A 23,942-nucleotide genomic window follows, 5' to 3' on the forward strand; every position below is an offset into this window, starting at 1 on the left:
TACATTCTTTGTTAAGAGTAGTGACTTCTTGCCCCATTAAAGTTAAGTTTTGGCTATCACATACGTTCTCTTCTAAGATCAATTCACATTATTACTCATAAACTTCAAGGGCAATGGCATCTGCTATATATAAAGCTAAAAAGAGTCTTTCCTACAGAGTCCGGAGCCAAAATGGCTTATTTTTGCACCAATTAGACAAAAATGGTATGCTTTTTTTTTTTTAAGATCAAAATGGGTATTTCGTTGGATAACCAAATAGAAATACCCACAGCATCTTGTTCATGGCCCGAATTATTTCAATCAAATTTTTTTTTTTTGCATTTCGTGAAATCGAAATGCAACAATTTTTTTTTTTTTTTTTTTTTTTTTGTTGCATTTCGTGAAATGTCCAACGAAATGCAACAAATTTTTTTTTTTTAATTCGTTTTTCATATAAAAAACGAAATAAAACAAAAAAATAAAATTTGTTGCATTTCGTTGGACATTTCACGAAATGCAACAAATTTTTTTTTTTTTGTTTTATTTCGTTTTTTATATGAAAAACGAAAAATTCTTTTTTTTTATTTCGTTGACACAAAAACGAAATAGGAAAATATAATAATTTTTTTTTTTTTTTTGTATTTCGTGATACTACTAACGAAATAGCATTAAATTTTTTATTTCATTTATACAAAAATGAAATAGGAAAATATAATTTTTTTTTTTTGTATTTCGTTTATATAAAAAAGAAATAGGAAAATAATATATTTTTTTTTTTTGCATTTCGTTTATATTCATCGTATTCGATTATCTAAATCTCAAACTAACTAACTTCATTAATGTCTAAAAAATCTTTTTTCGGCGGATGATTTTAAAAAAAACATAAAGCGAGAGGGAGTTGGACTACGACACGTATTTCGCGAGGCTTGAACTACGACGCTCTCGGATGGGAGGGGAAATCGCTCACTCGATAATGAAGATGGACGAGATGGAGAGGAAGATGAAGATGAAGATGAAGACGATAGCATTAGCGTCATTCCTAAGGCCGACGAAGATTAAGAATATTTACATTAATAAGATATCGTTTATATTTTTAATGAAGTCGGATTTATTTAGTTGAAATTCAAATTGAAATAACATTGAAAAATGAAAAAGGTACAAATACAACACTTAACTAGCCGACATAACAACGAGAAAATGCTTATGGAAAATCATCTTCATCGGACATTTCGCCGGTCGAGTTCCAATCGGGGGTAACATATAACCCCAATTGTCCCTCAAACGCAACCATCGCAAACGCATCCTATTATTTTCTTCGCCAATGCGGTTCACAAAGAAGATTCAATTCTTGGGGTGATGTGAGTGGCATGCCTATTGCACGGCGTTTTTTGGACGATGTAGCCACTACTTAAATCGGTCTCAATATTATGAGCTTCATCAGTGCGTAGTTCCATTCTCTCCTCATCTTGCTAATGTATTGTCTATTGTAGCGCTCGCTCGGATTAAGCGAGTACTAAATTCACGTTCCAAAACCCATTTCCTACCCATTGACTCAAAATGTCACTGGGTGATATGTCATGGGCGTTACGTTGCCGAAGAATGGATTCCACGATGACATTTTGAAAGAGTTTGTTTTAGCGTGGTGAGATGAATGAGGTATTATGGAAGACTATTTATAGAAAAATACATGGTGCAGAAAGGTCTAAACCCCACATGCAATTTTCGTATTTATTAAATATTTTTGTTCATTTCTTTTGGTTCAATCAGTTTCAGATGAGTATTGAATAGTTGTCAAAATAATATCTTTTACATTTCGTGACTTAATTTGCGAAATTTTTTACTTTTCTCCGCTTATAAATATTGTCCCATCTTTACCTATGGTATATCCTTCGTCTTTCAATTTTATTTTATCCATCTCATATCTTTCATCTATTGTTTTTACGTTATACGTTTCATATCCTTCAACTTTTATTTTTTCTCTCATATATTTCATAAAAGATGACGGAAACTCATGTTAAAGTGTATTTATTTTGAGGTGGTGAAGTTGTGTATGAAGCGAGTTCGGTTAGATAATCATGGTCTGAAATAGGGCAAAGGTTTCCAATTTCCCTAAAATATGATCGTCCGCAACGCGTCTTAAGGAGTAAAATGTTCGTAAATGATCCCGAATTATCGGTGGTTATAACGGACGATGTCCAAGTTCATTTACGGCAGATGGTTCACGCAATTTATGGTGAGATGCCAATTACGGACGATGAATCTTTATCGTCATTTCTTCGTTGTCCCGAGATTTTAAAAATCACATATGCATGCGCTTGACATGTATGCTACGGTAACGCTCTACCGGTGTCGAAGTACCGACCGACAATGAGTTCGATTTTTTGGAGGTACTACCTATCTCCCAAGTTTGAATATTGGTTTTTCAAGGGTGTAGTTCAACAACAAACAATTGTAGGATTTGATAGTCGGTCAAATGATACAACTAATTATGGTAGACAGTGTATGATGGTATGGCTTCAACGCACGATCATAACTTTGATTGGAGTGGAAATTGTGAGACGGGTGAACCAAATAATACTACTACGCGATTGCATAATTTGAATTGTAATGTACGACACCCTTCACATCACGGCCCAAGCGAATTGGACGGTGATAGGTAAATATAATCATATTTTATTCACTTTATTCATGAATTGTATAATTGTATTTGACTTGTAAATTCTATGAATTTTTCTTATTTATAGGCATAACAATTTTAAAGATAACCCACGTTAACTCGCTCACACAAATTGTGGCAATAACGATTTAGCTAATGATATAATAAATGAGTGGATAGCGATAGTCCATTAGATCATGAAGGGACGGACGATGATCAATCGTCTGGCGACGTGACGATTCGATGAAGATGTTGCGGCCCTTTGTAATGTTAGTGTAAATTATCATTCAAATGTGATCCCATATTTGGATAATACGAAAGAAGTAGAACCGGAAGATTTTGCATACATGAGAGATAACGAGTACATTCGAAATTGCGACTTTGGAATTCATTAATCCTAAAGTTATCAAATCAAAGTTAGTTTGGTGCGACTAATTTTTTTAATAATATATTATTTTTGAATTTTGTGATTTTAATTGGTGTAATTAAGAATTGATATTTTTTCTTGTACATGCAAATAGGTATGTTATTTCACAACAAGAAGCAAATGAAAAGGTGAGGTGAGACTCTATAATATAGCCCGCAAAAAAAAGAATATAACAGATCAAGCCAAAAGTACATTTTGGAAGGTTATTTGCAAGCGGCATGAGGAAGGTTGTAGTTGGATGATCCGTTTTTTGTTGATCGGAAGTGGTATGTGGAAAGCGGGAAAAATGATTGAGCCACATAATTGTGATACGGATGATTATACAGAGGATCATTTCAATTTGAATAGCAACATCATTGCTACTTCGTTGATACCATATGTTATGATCAATGCACAAATCAAGTATTAAGTTTGTTCAGAAACTATAAAAGGCATTCATCACTATACTCCTAGCTATAGAAAAGCGCAAAAAGGGCGTAAGAAAGCTTTTGAGATGGTGTATGGTGATTTCGAAGGTTCTTTTAGGGCATTGCTCGATACATGGCCTACATACTAGAACATTTCAATCCGGCACTATTGTTGAGTGGACACACGAGTCAACTACAAATGCAAGGCGAACACATCTTCAAGTATCTTTTCGGGCCTTTAAACCAAGTATCGATGGATTCAAAAGTTGCCGGTCATCTCGATAGATGGCACCCGTGTCTATGGTAAGTATGAGATGAAATTGTTGATTCTTGTTGGCATTGATGCAAACGGAATATTTTTCCACTTGCATATGCTATAGTTGCACGTAAGTATGGTCATGGACTTGGTTTCTTAGTTTATTATGGAGACATGTTGTTTGTGATAGCAAAGGCATTGGACTAATTTTCGACCGTCACCAAGGATCTTGCAATGTGTAATGACACATAATGGTTACGACCCCACCACACATCATAGATTTTGTGTTCGACATTTAAAAAGCAACTTTAACAAAAAGTTTCTTAACTCTGATCTTGAGAAGCTAATGTGGTTGGCTGCTACAGAGCACCAGAAGAAGAAATACCAAATGAGGATGCAACAAATCAAAACTTGTCAAAGAAAATCAATAGCTTGTACAAGTCAAAAGCTAAAAAAAAAGCTAGTTAGTAGGTTTCAATTCATTTTAAGAATCTTGGCAGAAGCATTGTACACTTATTTAATCTTCTCCAAGCATTATTGCATACCTTAAGAAGAAGCTAAAAAGGAAACTAGTTAGTAGGTTGCATTATTGCATACGTTAAGAAGAAGCTAAAAAGGAAAAAGCATTGTTCATCTTTAAGAATCATTGTTGTCCTTGAAGCATTGTCAATAGTTTTCCTTCTTTTTTTTTTTTTTTACTTGGAAATGTATTCCTTTTATTTTTACATGGACAAGTCAAATCAATTTTTTTAAGAATCTTGTCGTAATTTATATTTCATTGCATACTTTTGCGAAATGCAAAGCTAAAAAATTTGACAAGTTAGTTTAAAAAAAGAAGGTCAATTAATAGCTTTCAATTCATTTTAAGAATATTGGCGAAACATTATTGCTTTTTATCTTTTGCAAGCATTCTTGCATACTTTACAAATCTTGCCGGTGGATTGTTAAAGTTTTTACATGTACAAGTCAAAAGCTAACAAAGGATCTACTCAATAGCTTTCGTTCATTTTAACAATCTTAGCGAAAGCATTAACATTTTCTTCAATTGCATTTATCCAATTTATAAATAATCGGACTACTTCAACCAAAAAAAATAATAAACTTTCAACCAATATTCATCGTATTCGATTATCTATATCTCAATCTAACTAACTTCATTAATGTCTAAAAAATCTTTTTTTAACGGATGGTTTTAAAAAAAAAAACATAAAGGAGAGGGAGTTGGATTATAGCTATGAATGTGGGGCTTGGACTATGACGCTCTCGAATGGGAGGGGGGAAATCGCTAACTCGATAATTCATATTGACGAAATACACCATAATTCATATTGACGAAATATATGTCGCTATAATAAGTCATATATAAGTCTAAATAGCCATAGATAAAACAAAAAAATAAAATTTGTTGCATTTCGTTGGACATTTCACGAAATGCAAAAAAAAAAAAAAAAAAAAATAATTTGATTGAAATAATTCGCCATGAAAACGATAACTTGTGTGGGTATTTCGTTGGTTATCCAACGAAATACCCATTTTGATCTTAAAAAAAAAAAGCATACCATTTTTGTCTAATTGGTGCAAAAATAAGCCATTTTGGCTCCGGACTCCTTTCCTACAATAGTGCCATGAAAGGTGCAGTGTGAAAATTTAATCTGCATCTCTTCCAAAAGATAATAATGAAAAATACATCCTCTGTTACCATTAATTTGACACTATTTTCTTTTCGAATTTCAAAATTTATGCATCATTTTATTTCTATTCAATTTTTACAAATTACAAGAAATTCTAATTCACAAGACTAAGGTTTTTTTTCCTTTCTAAATTAATTTTTGGTTGTTACTTTAATATTTTCTTATAGTGCTTCACTGTAATACTGATAAACTCGGAAGTCTATTCAAGTAAGTTCACAAAAATAGTAATTAATTGTTCTGAACGTTCGTGTTTTGATAAATGTAAGAATGTGCTTAACTTGGAAAATCACCTTCATATGGATCATGGATGGGCATGACACGTATGCCAACTCGATAATCACTTGCATGAATGTTTTCTGTCCTTGTTGGTTCAATTTGACAATTTAGTAATCAATATTCAAGATGTCTGTCCTTCTGATCAAATAAGATTTTCTTTTGAAATTGTGCAAAGCACTGCCTCAGCAGTTACTTTTTGTACATCACCAAGTTCAACAGATTATCTTTACCTTTGGTATTATTTTTCATAAAAGAGGGACGAAGAAAGTGGAAAGAAAAGTTAGACAAAGCCCACATTAGGTCAACTGTGTAGGGGAAGTCTTTTTTTTCCGCGGATTGTCCTTCGGGGTGGTCTTTAATTTTTGTCCTTCAAATTGGTAGTCTTTAATTTTTGTCCTTCGCCTAATAACCCAAGGTTCTGAGTTCAAACCCCAGCTCAGTAAAAAAAAAAAAAAAAATTCGCAAAACTCTGCCTTAAGGCAGAATTTTGGCCATGCAAAATTAGACAAAATTTTGAAGGCAAAACTCTACTTTGCAATTCAAACTCTACCTTATGATTTTTTTTTAATTTTTGACTAAGTGGGAGTTCGATCCAGAAACCAAGAGATTTTTAATGAAGGGAAAAAAATTAAAGACCACCCCAGCAAGGGACAATCTTGCAAATTGCCCAGCTTTTTGCACGGATTGCCCTTCTTTTGGGGTGGTCTTTAAATTTTACCCCTCATGTTTGTGGTCTTTAAGTTTTGCCGCCCGACTTGGATCACGGGGTTCGGGTTCGAACCCCCGCTCGGTGCATAAAATAAAAAAATAATTTCGCAAGGCAGGGTTGGGGGGAGTGTATGCCGGATCCGGCATATAATCCTTAAGGAAAAACTAAAGTTATACCAGAGGGGGCAGACTTTGCCTTGAGGCATATATATATATTTTTTTTAACTTTTCAAGGTAAACTTTTAGTTATGCCTTGAGGAAAAGTTCCGCCTTATGGAGCATACTTTTAGTTATGCCTTAACTAAAAGTGTGCCCCATAAGACATGCTTCAAAAGTATGTCTTATAAGATGAACTTTTTAAGCATAACTAAAAGTTTGCCTTATAAAGTACATGCTTAAGGAAAAGTTCGCGCTTATGGGGTATACTTTGGTTATCTTAATTAAAAGTCCAATATAGCATAGTTATTAAGGAAAAGTTTTGCCACGCGCGTAACTAAACTATGCTTGTCGAGGAAAGTAATGCCCCTTTCGGCATAACTTAGTTTTTCCTTAAGGACTTTATGCCGGATTCGGCATACACTCCCCCGAGCCCTGCCTTGTGAAATTATTTTTTTATTTTATGCCTGAGCGTGGGTTGGAACCCAGAACCTCAAGTATCTAAGCGAAGGGCAAAACTTAAAGATCACAAATATGAAAAAAATTTAAAATCGCCCCAGCAAAAAGATGAGCAGTGCGAATTGCTCGGAAGTAAACTACTCAACTAAGCCCAAGGTCATCGGCCCACGCAATCCTTCCTTCAATGCTTGACCGCTGCTGGTAACATCAGGCAAACAAAACAAGTCCTTGACAAATGTTGGTTTCTGTACGTGAACATAGGAAAAGCTAAATAATTGATGGGACCATATACTTTCTAGTTTCTCCCACGGACGTAATAGTTCCTCCAACCCCAGCACTAAAACTCCCTTACATGCTAAGATAGCCCACCTATTAGTATTTAATACACCTTTTACTATACTTCTTATCGTAATTTCTACATACACTAAGCTAGAAAAATATGATCAAAGATATAGAGAGATCGGATGGAGGACCCCCACTCCCTCACCCTCAAACTTGGGGACCTTTACCCTCAAACTTGGGGACCTTTCTGGTACTTGGGGAAAGCTTCTTTACTTTTGCAGCTTGTATAACAAATTTATCAGAGATTCCCGATGAATGCAATTTTCAGCAAATAGATGTAGATGCCATTGTTTTCTACTTGAATTATAGGTTATTTCAAATGAATAATGAGTACAGTGATTAATCTACATTCATAAAACCGAAGGGCATAACATATGAAGTTTCGTCCCCCATAAATCATGTATGAAATGAGAACATGATACAAAGGCAGAGGATTTGCAAGAGGGGAGTGGTCCCTGTGAGGAGGTTACCTTGTAAAATCATGAAAAGCAACACCCACGTCCTGTCCACTTTTTTCTTTTTATTCTCACCCTGCCCCTTACTGTACAAATAGATTTAGCTTATCTATACGGAGCTCCTTCTAATCATTACCTTATGTTGTATTAATAAGCTCGTGATTTCAGTTTTTTTTTGGATGAATCAATTCTTTTATTCCTCGCTAGGGCTGATCTATGTATTACTAATAAATTCTCTTAAGATAATTAGTAGGAGTAAATTAATTACTTGATCAAGATTCTCGATCCCTTTCAATCTTCCATTCTTCATTTCTTCGCATATTTTATTGTCAATTGAGCACCAAAAAGGCTTCGCGCTACGAAAGAGAAATAACAGGAAGTGAGAAACTATCCACTTCCCCCTGGATAGTTTTCCTTTCTTATCCCCCCAAAAGCTCTTTCTGGTTTACTATGCTGCAACTTGTGCTTGTGGGGATATGGATGAACCTCATACCTAACAATATGGTCCATATATTTTCCTTCTTTTGCACATGCACCATCTATTTCATCACTTGGTTTATTGACCCCTTTGAATGAAATGATCCACACGTCATCTGCTTAATTATAAACATATAATTTTGGAGAAACTAGATACTATTTGCTACTGCTAGGTATAATTGATTAGCGTTATACTTCTTGTTATATTATATAGTTCACCTATGAGATTTAGCGTTATACTTCTTGTTATATTATATAGTTCACCAATGTTGTTGTGAGTCAATGGGCAGCCATTATCATGACCAATAGGATTTGTTTCTTTTAGCTAGCTAGTGGAGTAGTAACTTTTTGAGCTCGCAGAATGATAGATGATCTTGACATATCATAAAAGGTGGGGAAAAGCTTCAAAAAGAAATCTTTAGGAGGACAAAAACATAAGTAGCCCAACTATGAGTTTGGTTGAAGATCCATAAAAGTGCTTACGGCCAATAGAGAAATTACAATTCCTAACTAACTAATTATCATGTTAGGACCATTATAACAGAACTTCTTAGCTATAAGCCATAAGGGAGACAATTATTTGGTATCTTTCAAGAGATTTGGTGCTTTGTGAAGCAGTCCTAATCAATTTTCGGTGGAAAATTGGCTGTCATACTTTTGCTACCTTGATTGTTACTTAAGAGTGTTATAGTCAGCAAATACATTGATGGCGACCCTTGGCCTTATTAGGACATCACATGCGTCTCACTTATTAATTTTTAGGTGAGTAAATAATGAAAAAATGGTGCTGGAGCAAAGCCATAAAACTATTAGAATTCATTTTCATGCAGATGATATCGATTTCGTGAAGTTTTGACGTGGCTAGAAGGAAGTTAGATTGATTGGATTACATGTCATTTGTTTCATAGAAGGCTAATATTTACTGGACTACATGTCAACATATATTATGAGATTGTACATGAGAATATTGTGAAAAAAACTTATGAGGTTGAACAAATTCTTGTACGATATTTTGGTTCATCGGCCAATTATGCGATCGCGTTCAAGACAAGTACTGGTTGGGCAATTATCACCTTGCTGTTTGTATAATTGCAACACCAAATAAAAACTCGTAAAATGAAGGTATACGTAGGTGGGGGCTTAGGAGCTGGAAGAGAGTATAGGAAGTGTAAAGTGTTCAATTATGGTATGCCTGTTTTATTATCTTGCACAAGCTCTATGATAAGCATTACGTTGTTATCCAAATTAAAGGAGAAAAACATAAATCACTAACTGACTGGTTCATTTAATAGGTGAATATTTAGAAATTTCGTGAGTTCTTTTTGAAGAGATCAATTTTGTACACATTCCTCGCACATGGAATATGCTAGCTCAAAATATAAGCTAGTTTCTCTCTTCTGTTTTTACATAGGATTTCTTGGGATTCTGATTTCCAAGCTGGATTTTAAATGATGCGCTGACATCATGTACGGCATATATACTATGAAGTAATATAATGCAGTTGCTTAAAAAAAATATTTATAAAGCTCATGAGATTATACTAAACATTTTATACGTTTCAATACAGATTACTTCCCTGTTATCTTGGGAAAACATGCACATGCCAAATTATTTATTAGCTCAAGTGACAAACATTGAACTAAGCTATATTTAAAATTTTATATTAGGAAGTTTGCGGATAGGTGTGTTAGAAAAAGATGATAATAGAAGTGCAAATACCAAGCCTATGGTACAAGTAAAAGTTGCATGTTTAAAATTCATACTCTATCATCCAGAAACCCAAGTTCATATTTTGCAGTCGGAACTTAGAAGTGATTTTGGTAAAATGAATAGACTAGAAATTGAAATTAACAAAACCCCTATATTATGTTTTAGCGAAAAGTAAGTGGATGTGAGACAAAGGTACAATCATTATTAACTTTAGGTTTAAGGTTCTTGGAATTAAGACCTCCGGCTTATTAATTACCAAATGACTTGTTCGAAAAAGCAACAAGAAAAAGTTCCTTTTAATTTTACTAACTATTCTCAATTCCGCCTAAAGATAAAGTCCGGAACCTAAATGACCCAAAAAAAGATGGAATGAATCAAAATACCCCAAGAAAAAAATGTGGTAACAAAATAAATTCTTTAACGCAAAGAATTTATCAAGTTATATAAAAATGACTTGACGTCTCACGTTAAAATCCGCACACCCGAGTTTTGAGCTTTTTTTTTTTTTTTAAACAAATTATATAGCGCAACTTTTTTCATGCGTTATGCAAACTTACCCCAATTCCCACGTTTCCCAACCCTTCTCTGCCCCCACTCCTTATACTCCCACAGTCCCCACTCCTTCTACTGTCTTATATTTTATTGTTAACTATGTGACTATTTCTATAAAAACATACTATATGTCAAATACAATGTAATATTTTTGCAATTATTATTTTGTTCACAATGATAGATTATATTAATAGTATCACGATACTATTTTTAAATTTTTAAAAGACAAACTCTGCAATAAAAAGGTAGAAGGGTATTTAAGTTATGCTAATAACTTAATTAAAGTGGAGCAAAAATTAGAGACTTCTACATAAGAATAGAGGAAAAAAAGAGGAATTAATTGAGATCTAGAAGATCGATGGAGTATAAAAGGTTTTAAAAAAAACAATAAAAATGTTAATTTTTTTATGCCTTAGCTCGATAGCAAGAAAATGATTTCATTTTAAACAAAGATCAGGAGAACAACATTAAGAAGATAAAGTGACAAAATAATAGAGGACATAAAATTAAACTATGATTTTTTTAAAATGAATCATTATCAAATTAAAAATATAAAACAAAATTAGATTGTTTAACCCTCATATTATCTGCTACAACTTAGTGTTGGATCTTAGTACATTTTATTATATACCCCATTTTCTCGAGCATTATATTCATTCTAATCTTAACTCATTAATAATAACATAAACTATTTCAAAAAGAAAGTAAAAAATATATAAAATAACAACCAAATAATACCATTTTTTTCTTCTTAAGCATGAAATTTAAAAGCGATGTTGACAAACTGTAGGGTTTCTCTATTATATTTTTATAAATAAAAGTTACATGCTTATGTAATTTGTAACCTTTGCAAATTTTATACATTACACAAAAAATCAAGTTATTAGATTTAGTCATGATCTTTATACATTACTCAAAAATTAAAATATACAATAACTTATTCAATTGTTCTCTAAATTTTAATTGTATAAGAATTGTATAAGTTATTAAAATATACGTTATAAAAAATACATGCTTGCTTTTTTTCCTTTTTGAAATAGTTTATGTTATTATAATGAGTTAAAATTAGAATGAATATAACGCTCCAGGAAAATGGGGTATATAATAAAATGTACTAAGATCCAACATTAAGTTGTAGCAAAAGATAATATGAGGGTTAAACAATCTAATTTTTGTTTTATATTTTTAATATGATAATAATTCATTTTTAAAAAATCATAGTTTAATTTTATGTCCTCTAATTATTTTGTCACTTTATCTTCTTAATGTTGCTCCCCGACCTTTGTTTAAAATGAAGTCATTTTCTTGCTCGGGCTAAGGCATAAAAATTAACATTTTTATTGTTTTTTTAAAACCTTTATACTCCATCAGTGTCTTCTAGATCTCAATTAATTCCTCCTTTTCCTCTATTCTTATGTAGAAGTCTCTAACTTTTGCTCCACTTTAATTAAGTTATTAGCATAACTTAAATACCCTTCTACCTTTTTATTAGAGAGTTTGTCTTTTAAAAATTTAAAGTATTATAGTGATACTATTAATATAATCTATCATTGTGAACAAAATAATAATTGCAAAAATATTACATTGTATTTGGCATATAGTATGTTTTTATAGAAAGTCACATTGTTAAAAATAAAGATAAGACAAGAGCATTTATGAGGGGGACAAAGTGGGATGAGGTGGGGCAAGGAAGGGTGGGAACGTGAGTTGGGGTAGTTTACATAAAGCGCACTTAAAAAAGTCGTATAATGTTTTTTTTCTTTTTTCTAAAAAAAAAAAAAAACCTCAAAACTCAGGTGACGGATTTTAACGTGGGACGTTAAGTCACTTTTATGTAACGCAGTAAATTATTGCGTTAAGAGTATTTTGATACCACATTTTTTTCTTGGGGTAGTTTGGTTCATTCCATCTTTTTTTGGGTCATTTAGGTTCCACACTCCTAAAGATACACCTTCTTTAACCTTTTTCACAAATTCACTTTTCTACCAAGTGAAGAGAACGTATATGATATATTTTTGAGGTATACAACTCACATATGCAATAACTTAAATACTTAATGATAAATAAGAATAAGAATAGTTGAATCAAAGTGTACATGTGAATTGTATATCCGAAAATATACATTGTACAAACTTTCTGAGTATAATATTGTAAATGCTTTTCTGTAAATGAATATAAAATGTAATATTCTTAAAAGGGAAAAGGATCAAAAATACCCCTCTACTTTGGATAAAGGGCTAAAAATATCCTCCGAACTTATTTTGGGTCAAAAATATCCCTCCCATCCTTAAAGTTTTCAAATATCCCCTCAAATTGGCCAGAATTATCCCTCAAATAACTCAAATTATTTTTTAAACTCGCTTATCATTTAAATTGACCCAACTAAATAATAACCTATAAGATCCCCTTATTCCCTCAATATGTAGGTTTGAACTTTGAGGGAATTTTGGGGAATAATGATTCGCGAAGTATTATTTAGTTGGTTTAATTTTTAAATGATTGGAATGGGTTTAAAAAATAATTTGGGTTATTTTGGGGATAATTTTAAGACAAGTGATGGGTATATTTGAAAACTTTAAGGATGAGGGGGGTATTTTTGACCCAAAATAAATTCGGATGATATTTTTAGCCCTTTTTTCAAAATAAAGGGGTATTTTTGACCCTTTTCCCTTCTTAAAATGAGCATTTTCACATAATTATCTTTTGTTGCCTGGACACACCGACACCGTGTAAATGTCCCCATAAAGAATTTATATTTTGAACCAAAAAGTCCACATGAGGTGGATTATATTAACTCTTCTGTAAGCTGTAACAATCTCTCAAAATTAGAATTTTGTGATGCTCTAAAGATTCCACGTCACGTGATTTATATAACCTATGAAGCAATCACCGAGTTTGGTCGACTGAAGAGTGACAGGCACATATTGGTCCTTGCACCTTCTTGTTCTGACTTGTGAGGAGCTAATAGTACTTCTTTTACTCATAATAATAATAATGAATAGTAACTGCACCAAAAGCCGTAATAAATTATTGTACCTGGACCCTAACGATAAATACTGCGCACTATTATATCTAGTACACTAGTATCACATTAGCTACTCACCAGCAATTGGCAGAAATATCTTGACTGTCAAATACTCAAATCCAAAATGTATATTTGGTGCAACTGATAATTGTTACCCTAACTTCTTTTGGAGAATCCCTAGTTACTATTCCTAGTTACAAAACAAGAATTAATAGTAGAATCCTTTTATACTTATTCTTTTAGAGGAAGAAAAATAGAAAATGAATACAGAAAGGAGGGATGACGGTGGAGAATTCCTCAAGTTATCAACAAAATTCGAATAGGGCATATTCTGATGATGCAAGTTGGAACCAAAATAGGGAGTGGGATAAAATAATATGTCGGTGTCCTATGTAAGCCTTTCTAATTTGTCTCTTCTTTTTGTGCAAACTCAATATTCTTCCACTTATTCTTTAAAGGGCGCAACTTCCTCAATTATATTAGTCAAAACTCACTTATTTTTTAATAATTCAGTTTGTTGAACATGAACCAGCAGTATATTCAAGGAAAAATCCAACTCAATATTCTTCCACTTATTCTTTAAAGGGCACAAGTTCCTCCATTATATTAGTCATTAGTAAAAACTCACTTATTTTTTAATAATTCAGTTTGTTGAACATGAACCAGCAGTATATTCAAGAACAAATCATGTTAAATAAATAATAATCGTCTCTTTTTTCACCCAACTTAAACAATGTTAGAAGCAGATAAGATATATTAAAAAGAAGTATTTTTGTATATGACAGCAGATAAATAAATTTAACAGAAAACTAGGTGCATTTCCCTTTTAACATGGAGGACAAAAGGAGAAAAATAGTAAATTAACCGACAGAGGGGATAAAACGATAACGCTTGTTTAAAAAATTGGAAATTTGTCATAAATTCATATTCCACTATAACTTTATTAAGTAATTTTTATTTGAGGTGTCAACCCCTGAGAGCGAATGTTTGTTGACCAATCAACAAGAAAAATAAACAAATACTATCAGTAAAAAAAAACATTATTAAATGTGTGTCTGTTCGAGAGATTCTTAGAATTTTTTTCTTTTTTCTTACATCAACAGAGAGAGATAAGGGGAAAACAGAAGCGGTGTTCAGAGTTGGTGTGTCTTTTTATCTTTACATTTTTGCCACTACTTTCCTATATAGTGTTCCAACACACTTCCTTTTCTTCCTGTTTTAGATAATTGACAAAAACAATAAATACCATCTTCTAAAAGTTGGTCCTTTTTTTCTTCCTTGAAAATGATTAACTGAAGTGGGGTCTTTGATTAATTGACCTTAATACACCTTACCAACTTAAGGTTGCTTCAAGAACTTGTTAGAACTAGGTAGTTTTTTTTTGCTACCATTTCTGTTCACACATTTCATATTTTCTTGTGTTACAGTTTCATTTCCTTTGCATTTTTCTTTTTGTTAAACAGTTGATATAAGAGTGAGTGGGTGTGTGAGTGTGTGGTACATACACATGTGGGTGTTGATGTCCTAATCTTGTCATTTTTTGAGTGGGCGGTTCATATATAAGTGATTGAGCTTTTTGGGCACTCAAAAAAATTAGTCTTTTTGCAATCTTGCTTTCTTGGTACTCAAAAAGATTGAGTCTTTTTCTTTTTTGATAACCTTTTTTCTTTTCACATTGGTTTCTGAAGAGATTTATGTGTCATTGTGCAGATTTGGGGTTTTGCACCGCTTAGTTCTCTAATCTCTAGAAAACTTGAGTGAGTAGTGAAAGTGTTCACTTAGAGAGAAAGAGAAAGAAATGGCAGCAAAGTCAGATGAACCAGCACCACATCCACCAAAAGATCAGCTTCCTAATGTTTCTTACTGCATTACTAGTCCTCCTCCATGGCGTAAGTACTGAATTTTGTGAGATTGCTTTGTTCTATCTCTCTTTTTTTGCATTGTAGCATAATCTTTTCTCTTATTGCTTGCAGCATATGGGACCTGATTTTCCTGAACTTGGTTTTTTGTCCTACAGGCTTTAGTATTTCTCAGTAAATTTGCTTCTTTATGGAATGTGTGTTGCTGTGTTGAGCATAACAGACATTAATTGCTATAGTTTCAAGTTTTGAATTTTCTCTTTGAATATACTTCTTTTTTTGCTGAGAAATTCAGGGGTCAATTGTGTATGTCATGTTATCGTGTCGAATTCGCGGGGTTTAGGTGTTTTGCTGGCAATTTGGGATCTCTGTGAACACCTTTTCTAATTCTAGTTGTTGAAATATAGTATGATTATTTTTTCCATTTAGGCTCATACTACATTCAACTTTAATTAATGGCATTTCTTTTATATTCCTTAAGTCTGAAAATTCTTCCTTTTTTGTTTTTTTGGGTGATTAGTATGCTTTATGCTATCCATTTCTGGTCACACACATTAAATATCAAGCAGAGTTAGTAGAATTATTGCGTCTGGTGGGCTGATTGTAGAAACTGTTGTCACGGTGACTGATATTGGAGTAATATCTACTCTGTAAAGTAATTGCTTTTCTCGTGCTGCTGATCGTGAACAAAAATGTCATGAAATACTACTCTGTGTCTTTTGTATGTTGTTAATTATTTTCCGAAATGTGTATTGTGGACTATGCTGACTTTGTCTAATTGTTGAATGCAGCTGAGGCTATCCTTCTTGGATTTCAACATTATCTGGTTATGCTCGGTACCGCAGTTATCATTACTACAGCTCTGGTTCCCCAGATGGGAGGAGGAAATGTGAGCCCTACCGACACTGCAAAGATGTTATACTGCTTAATATGAATAGTTTTTTTTAGAATGAAAACTAGTGTGAAAATATTAAACAAAAGATTATCTGCCCTTCCGCAGGAGGAGAAAGCCAAAGTTATTCAAACAATTCTATTTGTTGCTGGGCTGAACACCTTGTTGCAATCTTACTTCGGAACTAGACTACCTGCGGTGATTGGAGCGTCTTATACCTTTGTTGCACCTACAATTTCAATTATCCTTTCGGGACGATGGAGTGACCCAGACCCTGTATCGGTTAGTGTCTTCAGATGCTGATTTTGTCCTTTGTTCGTTGAAGTTTGAATCTCGTATTACAGTCAATTGAATGTTAAAGAGAAAGATAGAAATTTTGGCTGTGTGATGCAGTTTTCCCGTAAGTATAACAGTCAAATCAAGGAATGATGGTTTAGCTGCTTTTATCCTATTTAAGCTAACAACTCGAGTGCCAAAAATACTGATGCACAAAATCCATAGCAGCTCTGGAAACTAATTACTATCATTTTCCTCAAAATAATTCATATCAGCACTTACTCTTTTGATTCGTGTAGAAGATATTTAGGCTTAACTTAGACTCATCCACTCCATCTTGTGATATTCCATCCTAATATTATCTTACATTTCCTATTCTTCGTCAGAGATTCAAGAAGACAATGCGGGCCACACAAGGTGCACTTATTGTTGCTTCAACACTTCAGATTGTCCTAGGCTTCAGTGGTCTCTGGCGCAATGTTGTAAGGTTTGTTAGTATGATAAGATTTATATGTGTGCCATTTAGTGTCAACCTATGACCGGTTGATGTTATTCCAACATTCCCTATGTCTAGACTTCTGATCTAGTTCCTATTATGTCAATATGTGACTGGGTGATGTTAAATCACTTTTTTCTACACCTATTATGTGTCTTTTTTAAAGATCATGTAATTGCTCAAAGGGTTAGTTTTGGTGGTTCACTGCATCATGTCGATTGCTTCATCATTTTGTGTTATTGCAGTGAAAACTAGCTCTGATTGGCATTTTATTTCTTTCGATTATTTAGGTTTCTGAGCCCGCTTTCAGCTGTTCCTTTAGTTGCTCTTGTCGGCTTCGGGCTCTTTGAGTTTGGTTTTCCTGGGGTAAGTATTGATGTAGATGCGCCTTTTTGCCTTTTGGGCGTGTACTTGCTTGCTGCTATATAATGCCGAAATGTTGTCTATATCTTCTATGTTTAGGTTGCCAAATGTGTTGAAATTGGGTTGCCAATGCTGGTCCTTTTGGTAATTTTCTCTCAGGTGAGATGCTTTATCAAGAAATGTATCAGTATCACTTTATGTTGCTCTGAATTGTAGCATATACAAATTTGATTTTGGTTGTCATTTCAGTATTTGGCACATCTGATACGCCCAGGGAGGCACATATTTGATCGTTTTGCTGTTCTTTTCACGGTGGCAATTGTATGGATTTACGCCCTCCTACTTACAGTGGGCGGGGCTTATAATGGGGCTCCACCGAAGACCCAAGCAAGCTGCAGAACTGATCGTGCTGGACTCATTAGTGCTGCTCCATGGTGAGTGGTTTACTCTTCCTTACCCCTCATTACTTTCTGCTACTTTAGGGCCTAGACATACCTCTGGAAATTATTCCATAGGATTTCCTTTTATGGGTCCAAAAGTAGGACTGCCATGAAACTTTTTGATGACGTTGAACTTTTAAGTAGTAGGTGGCTTTCATGCTACTAATTTGCTAACGTAATTTGACAAATATTCTTTAATATAGAAATAAAGAGTCTCTTACTAGGGAGATGGTGCAATCAGGGTAGAATAAAAAGGAAAGTAGAATAATTACGTTTAGATATTTCGCTGAGCCAAACTAAGCCGAGAAGTGGGTAGCTAACTCGCTTGGCAATTTCCTGATCTCAAGCTCATCTTGATTGTCACACGAGCTAAAGACTTTGATCAAATAACTCAAGTTCAAGCTCAAAAAGTTGAGCTTGAACTTGAGCTCGAATGAAACAACCAAACCCTCCAAATTCAAATCCCCGGACCATCAAATTTTTGATTTTTTTTTTTCCTGTTGCAGCCTGAAAGCACATACATAGTACGCCAGTTTGGTTACCTTTTGTAGGATAATTAATATATAAGCTTTCAGCAACCAGATTCACAATTCAGGATTATAGGTGTATCGGATTCTTCTAGCATGAGGAAGGCAATAATCAGATATGTACTCTGTCAATAAAACCAATGAAAAATTTGTCAATCTTTGACTAAATCTACACTGAATCTTGAAATAATTAACAACAATGGCAAAATTTTGAACATACGAAGAAGTTGGAGTCATCAATCATCATCAACTTCATGTTGAAGTTTTGAGTGTTTGGGTTCGTGATGATTGATGGCGACTGCATATAGATAAAAAAGCAAAGGATTAGATGGTGAAGGAAAAGAATCACAGGTATCCGAGTGTGCTTTTGCAAGACATTATGCTGATGTTATTTTATACCTAGAGATACATTGCTAGGGCATTATTAAGTCGAGCCAAGGTTTGGCAAGCATAGGTTTGTTAATAATCAAGCTCGAGAGGGATCTAAAACTCGACTCATTCAATGCATAAACGAGCTATTTGAGCTTTATTTATGGATTGACTATACATCTCTATGTTGGACAGAGGGTAGTTCCTGTTACGTATATGGAAACCACAAACTTTGGGATAGTGACATTTCGATACTGATACATGAGGTAACCTCATAATCAGCCTTTACTCCTATGTTTTAATAGACCCATGTATTTTGTTGCGTGATTTAAGGTTAAATCACCTCATTAGATTCCATCAGCAGGAAATCTAAGAAGATAAAACGTGTCTGGTACATTCCATGATGTGCAGAGTCACACTGTTGGTAGAGTGATTCAAATGGAAATGGAGGAAAGATTAAGAGAGATAGGTCAAACAATTTGGAAAATATGCTTTTGCATGGGATGAGATTCCATGCTTTTGTCCTCATCACCATATTAGTCACAATTGAAAAGTGCTTATAACCTTATTTATTGCTATTAGTTTTTACTTTGAGCATTATTGGAAGATATAACATTGGAATTGCGATTTAGGAAATTGTGCTGGTAATAAATACCCCAACTAGCTTGTGATTGAGGCGTTGTTGTCGTAGTTATATGTGCAAGTTAATAAGGATGGTTGTCCGAAACTCACCTACCTATTTACATGTTTAGGAGTAGATACATTGTCTGTTGAAGTCAGCTGTTAGTTTTTTATTGTTGTACTACTTAAAGCACAAAAAGTAAACTGTTTTCTCGATCTCTGCTTCTTCAATGGTGGTAGAGTTCTTGTAACACACGAGGTGCTGTTTTTCTGCTCCAAGCTTTCAATTTGTTTATTACTTTTTGTTTTAAGTGCTTCTATAATTCAGAGTTTACTTGGTTGTTCCATTTGGTGCATTCAAGTGTTGCTCAATTCTAAGCAACTTATAATCTGTAACCTTTGATAATATTTCTTCTCTTTTCACTGGTCTTTGTCCACAGGATTAGAGTTCCATACCCCTTCCAATGGGGACCACCTTCATTTGATGCTGGTGAAGCATTTGCTATGATGATGGCTGCATTTGTTGCTCTTGTTGAGGTTCCCTTTGTTTACCTTCCTGACATAGATATTTGTTGAAATTGTGAATGCTTTACACAATCTTTTATTGGAGGGTTTTCTTGTTAGACAATGTTGTTGACTGCATAGAATAGGCTCAATAAATATTATGAGCCCCTAGTTTTTTGGGGCAGTTGTCTAAGAGTTGTTTCTCGACTTTCATCTTTTCCGTTCTTTTATGCCCCCCTGCTCTGTTTTTGCCCGTTTGCTTCCTTTGCAGTTCTATTGTTTCTTTGCGCACTTCTTTTGACTGCTAATTTTTATGAAGAAACAGATACTTGGGTTATACAAGCCTGGAACCAACTTCCCTCTGATGATTGCTTTTGTCTTTTTCAGTCCACGGGTGCTTTTATTGCAGTTACGAGATACGCAAGTGCTACTCCCTTGCCACCATCCGTACTCAGCAGAGGTGTAGGTTGGCAGGTAAAAAGGCGTTTTCCTAGAATCATGGCTCCTGCTCCCTTTCCTCCCCATTCTTTAGCAAACTCATCTAATTGATGTAGATCTTTACTTGCAATCAAATTCATAGGATCTTTTGGAATGACTTCTGCTCTTGCCATTTCGACATTTTTACTTGCATAATTCACCTTTTGATTAAGAACTCCTTCAGGTTATCCATCAATATTGTGATGCATCTATCTCACATCACAAAAGTGAAATCTATTTCCTCTCAAATTCAGGTCAATAGAACAATTCTTCTCCAATCAATTTTAGTCAAATTGGTTACTGACCTACAGAATCCAGTCCACTTTGGACATCTATTTTAGGCAGCTTTACCTTACATATCTTAAGAGACTATTTTTTTGTGCTTGAAGTCGTAACTTCCTGGTCACATAGCAGCAACCTTAATATTTCGCCACGGCTCCCTTTGCTATCTGCACTATCTAATATTTTTTCCACTGCCTTCTGTGTGTTTACCCTGGAGCATTCTTTGATATTCTCTGAAGAAGACTTGGGAAATTGGGTATTACAAGAATACAAGCCAAAGTTATGCGACTGTTATCCAGTTCCAATAATTTTATTTCTTGAGCTTTCTCATTTTTTTAATGCAATCTACTCATTTTATAGCCATCTTTTGAACCTATGCACTACTCTGTACATGCTAGTTAACCCATTAGTTAAATTGGGAAGAGCAAGGGCTAGTGAGTAAGAGAGAGGAATGTTGATTAACCGGATCTGGATAACTCAATGTTTGGACCATGAGAAGAGAAAGGAAGGTTTCTTTTTGTGAGAGCATGTACTGGGAAAAGAAGAGCACGATGATTTTGATGAAGATGAACTGTTTGCTTGGCCTTTCCACTGCGCTCGTTAATATTTTTAATTACAAGTCTTGTTGCTGTCGTGAATTTAACAATTTGTTTGTATCTCAGGGAATTGGCATTTTGCTATCTGGGTTGTTTGGAACTGGGAATGGATCTTCTGTATCTGTGTAAGTACAGAAAAAATCTTCTGTAGGTGATTAACTCTTTGTTACGACATTCAAGTGAGATAAACTTTCTTTCCTTTGTACATGCAGTGAAAATGCAGGTCTTTTAGCACTGACACGTGTTGGCAGCAGAAGAGTTGTTCAGATATCTGCTGGATTTATGATCTTCTTCTCAATTCTTGGTAAATCACCTGCTAAGACATTCGCTTTGAGAAAGACCTTACTAATAAAGTTGATAATCCACTACATTCTTTCTTTCCTGTGATTGTCTTGAAAACACTATGGTCTTCAGGAAAATTTGGAGCTCTCTTTGCTTCGATACCAACACCAATTGTAGGTGCTTTGTATTGCATTTTCTTCGCTTATGTGGGTAAGTTTATGGAACCAAGGTCATCCAATATTCTCTGATCCATGTTATTGATGAATTAGTAGGTTCTTATGTTGTTTCGTCCTTTGCAGGCGCAGTAGGCTTAAGCTTCCTTCAGTTTTGCAATCTGAATAGCTTCCGCACCAAGTTTATATTAGGTTTCTCCATCTTCCTGGGATTGTCAATTCCACAGTACTTCAACGAGTACACAGTTATTGCTGGTTATGGACCTGTTCACACAGGTGGACGATGGGTATGGCAAATTGGCGTTAGCTCCTAAACATCATATTAATCATCTTCACTTATTTTCTTGTTTTCTAGTCATGTATGAGAGCTTGCTGAGTGAAGTTACTTGTGCTTTGTTATTCTTCAGTTCAATGATATGGTTAATGTGCCATTCTCATCGGAAGCTTTTGTTGCGGGTATCCTGGCTTATTTCTTGGACAACACAATGCACAAAAGGGATAATCAGATAAGGAGAGACAGAGGCAAGCCATGGTGGGACAAGTTCAGGTCTTTCAGGACCGACACGAGAAGTGAGGAATTCTATTCCCTCCCATTCAATCTCAACAAGCATTTCCCATCCGTGTGATTGGCCCGTATCATGAAGATGGAAGGGTCATTCGCATATCATCACAAGTACAAAGCTGTATTGGAGCGCATTAATGCTGTGCTGCCAATTTGCTTTTATATGTATCTGCTACTTGCAATAGGTATAAATAGTCTGAACACTTGTGGAAGATGCTTAGAACATTAGTTAATTGTTCTTTTTGTTGTAAATCTAAGGTTATATGTACTATGAATAGTAATAGAATAAACTTTGCTGCTCTCAACTTATGCTGATTTCTGCAGCAATAAGCATGTTGGATATGGATTAGTATAGTATTATTGTTGCGGAAGATCGTGGTTTAATTAGGAGACTATCACGCTCTAAGCAAATAGAGAATAAAATAACACAACGGATACGCAGAATCCAAGATGCAAGCAACAATTATAATTTAATTTTCTCTGGCAAATGTGAAGGGAAAGCTTCACATATGACCGTATAATTGATTAATTAGTCATCTGTACCGTGTGAGAATAGTTTTCAATAGAAAAAAAGGTACATAAATTCTGAATATTTGTAATATTGTTGAGCTTGATGTTGATGAAGCGACAGTGGTCAACTTAGAAAGAATGCTCACTGCATAATCCTTGTTAAAATTTGCAATTGCCATAAGCTTTAGCCTTTATGTATGACTTGTGAAGCCAAGAAAAAGAAAGACACTTGAACAGTTTTATGATATTTTAGGCCATATTTTGGGTTGATTCTGCCATTTTCAGACATGACAGGCCTTGTGGCCCCATAATTTGAAGGCCGTAGTAACACTCACCCGTGAACCTGTTGATTTCATATTTAAATCCTGTGCATGGAAACATTAGGGCAATTTGCAGGATTGTCTTTCGCTGGGGTGGTCTTTAATTTTTGCCCCTCAGATTTGTGGTCTTTAACTTTTCCCCTTTGCTAAATTTTTTTTGATTTCGGGTTCGAACCCCCACTCAGTAAAAAATTTTAAAAAAAATTCGCAAGACAGAGTTTTGCAAATCTTTGCCTTAAGTATTAGGTGAAGGACAAAACTTAAAGACTACCAATTTGAAGGGCAAAAATTAAAGACCACCCCAGGACCACCCCAAATGAAGGGCAATCCGCGCAAAAAAATGGAAACATTTACTTTCAGCGGCCAGTTTTGTGCTGTGTATTAGTTAATTGGGAAAATTATAGCCCAATACCTTTGGGTGATCTAATTTACAAAATAACCAAGAATGTATAGGTTTTGTATATTTATATTTAAATATACATATAATATAAATACATTAGACATATACTATACATATCATAGACATATGTACTATACATATACTATACGTAGAATATACATGTACTAGTATGGGTTTTGTATACTTGGGCTACAGCCGGTAATTAAGTTTGGCCGATATTACATTCACCTAAGAATCCCTAGTTAATTAGCTTTAAAAGGAGCACCAGTGACAAATTTAGACTTCTTTACATATGCTTTTATACTTGTTTTTTCTTGATCAAGAACTCTTGAAATGATGTTCTCATACTTGTATATAAGCTCGTTCCAATTAGCATTATCACCATAATTGGATGTAGTAGAAAAGTAAGTGAACAAG

The 23,942-nt window shown here is 34.3% G+C and overlaps 1 protein-coding gene across 3 annotated transcripts; it reads left to right on the plus strand.

Moving 5' to 3' along the window:
• Window positions 1–14,793: 14,793 nt before the first annotated feature.
• Window positions 14,794–22,600, plus strand: LOC132044440 (nucleobase-ascorbate transporter 6). 3 transcript variants are annotated; one of them, XM_059434914.1, is made up of 15 exons: window positions 14,794–14,946; window positions 15,287–15,465; window positions 16,227–16,324; window positions 16,436–16,609; window positions 16,990–17,090; window positions 17,390–17,465; window positions 17,562–17,621; window positions 17,712–17,896; window positions 19,860–19,956; window positions 20,311–20,397; window positions 21,345–21,403; window positions 21,491–21,582; window positions 21,693–21,770; window positions 21,860–22,020; window positions 22,141–22,600. In XM_059434914.1, exons 2-15 carry the CDS (start codon window positions 15,375–15,377, stop codon window positions 22,357–22,359), a joined length of 1,578 nt encoding a protein of 525 aa, XP_059290897.1. In that variant the 5' UTR covers window positions 14,794–14,946; window positions 15,287–15,374; the 3' UTR covers window positions 22,360–22,600. The 3 variants fall into 3 exon arrangements, with proteins under 3 accessions (XP_059290897.1, XP_059290899.1, XP_059290898.1); XM_059434916.1 differs by lacking the exon at window positions 14,794–14,946 and adding an exon at window positions 14,966–15,197; XM_059434915.1 differs by lacking the exon at window positions 14,794–14,946 and having other exon boundaries at window positions 15,219–15,465.
• The last annotated feature ends 1,342 nt before the right edge of the window (window positions 22,601–23,942 follow it).

The sequence above is a fragment of the Lycium ferocissimum genome, unplaced genomic scaffold (genome assembly GCF_029784015.1).
Source record: "Lycium ferocissimum isolate CSIRO_LF1 unplaced genomic scaffold, AGI_CSIRO_Lferr_CH_V1 ctg45, whole genome shotgun sequence".
NCBI lineage: Eukaryota > Viridiplantae > Streptophyta > Magnoliopsida > Solanales > Solanaceae > Lycium > Lycium ferocissimum.

Excerpts from the sequence above, each read along its gene's own strand:
- LOC132044440 (XM_059434914.1), top strand. The coding sequence starts at position 15,375 with ATGGCAGCAAAGTCAGATGAACCAGCACCACATCCACCAAAAGATCAG. Across the intron at positions 17,466-17,561 it reads TTGAGTTTGGTTTTCCTGGG|GTTGCCAAATGTGTTGAAAT; the intron begins GTAAGTATTGAT and ends TTCTATGTTTAG. Across the intron at positions 17,897-19,859 it reads CTCATTAGTGCTGCTCCATG|GATTAGAGTTCCATACCCCT; the intron begins GTGAGTGGTTTA and ends CTTTGTCCACAG.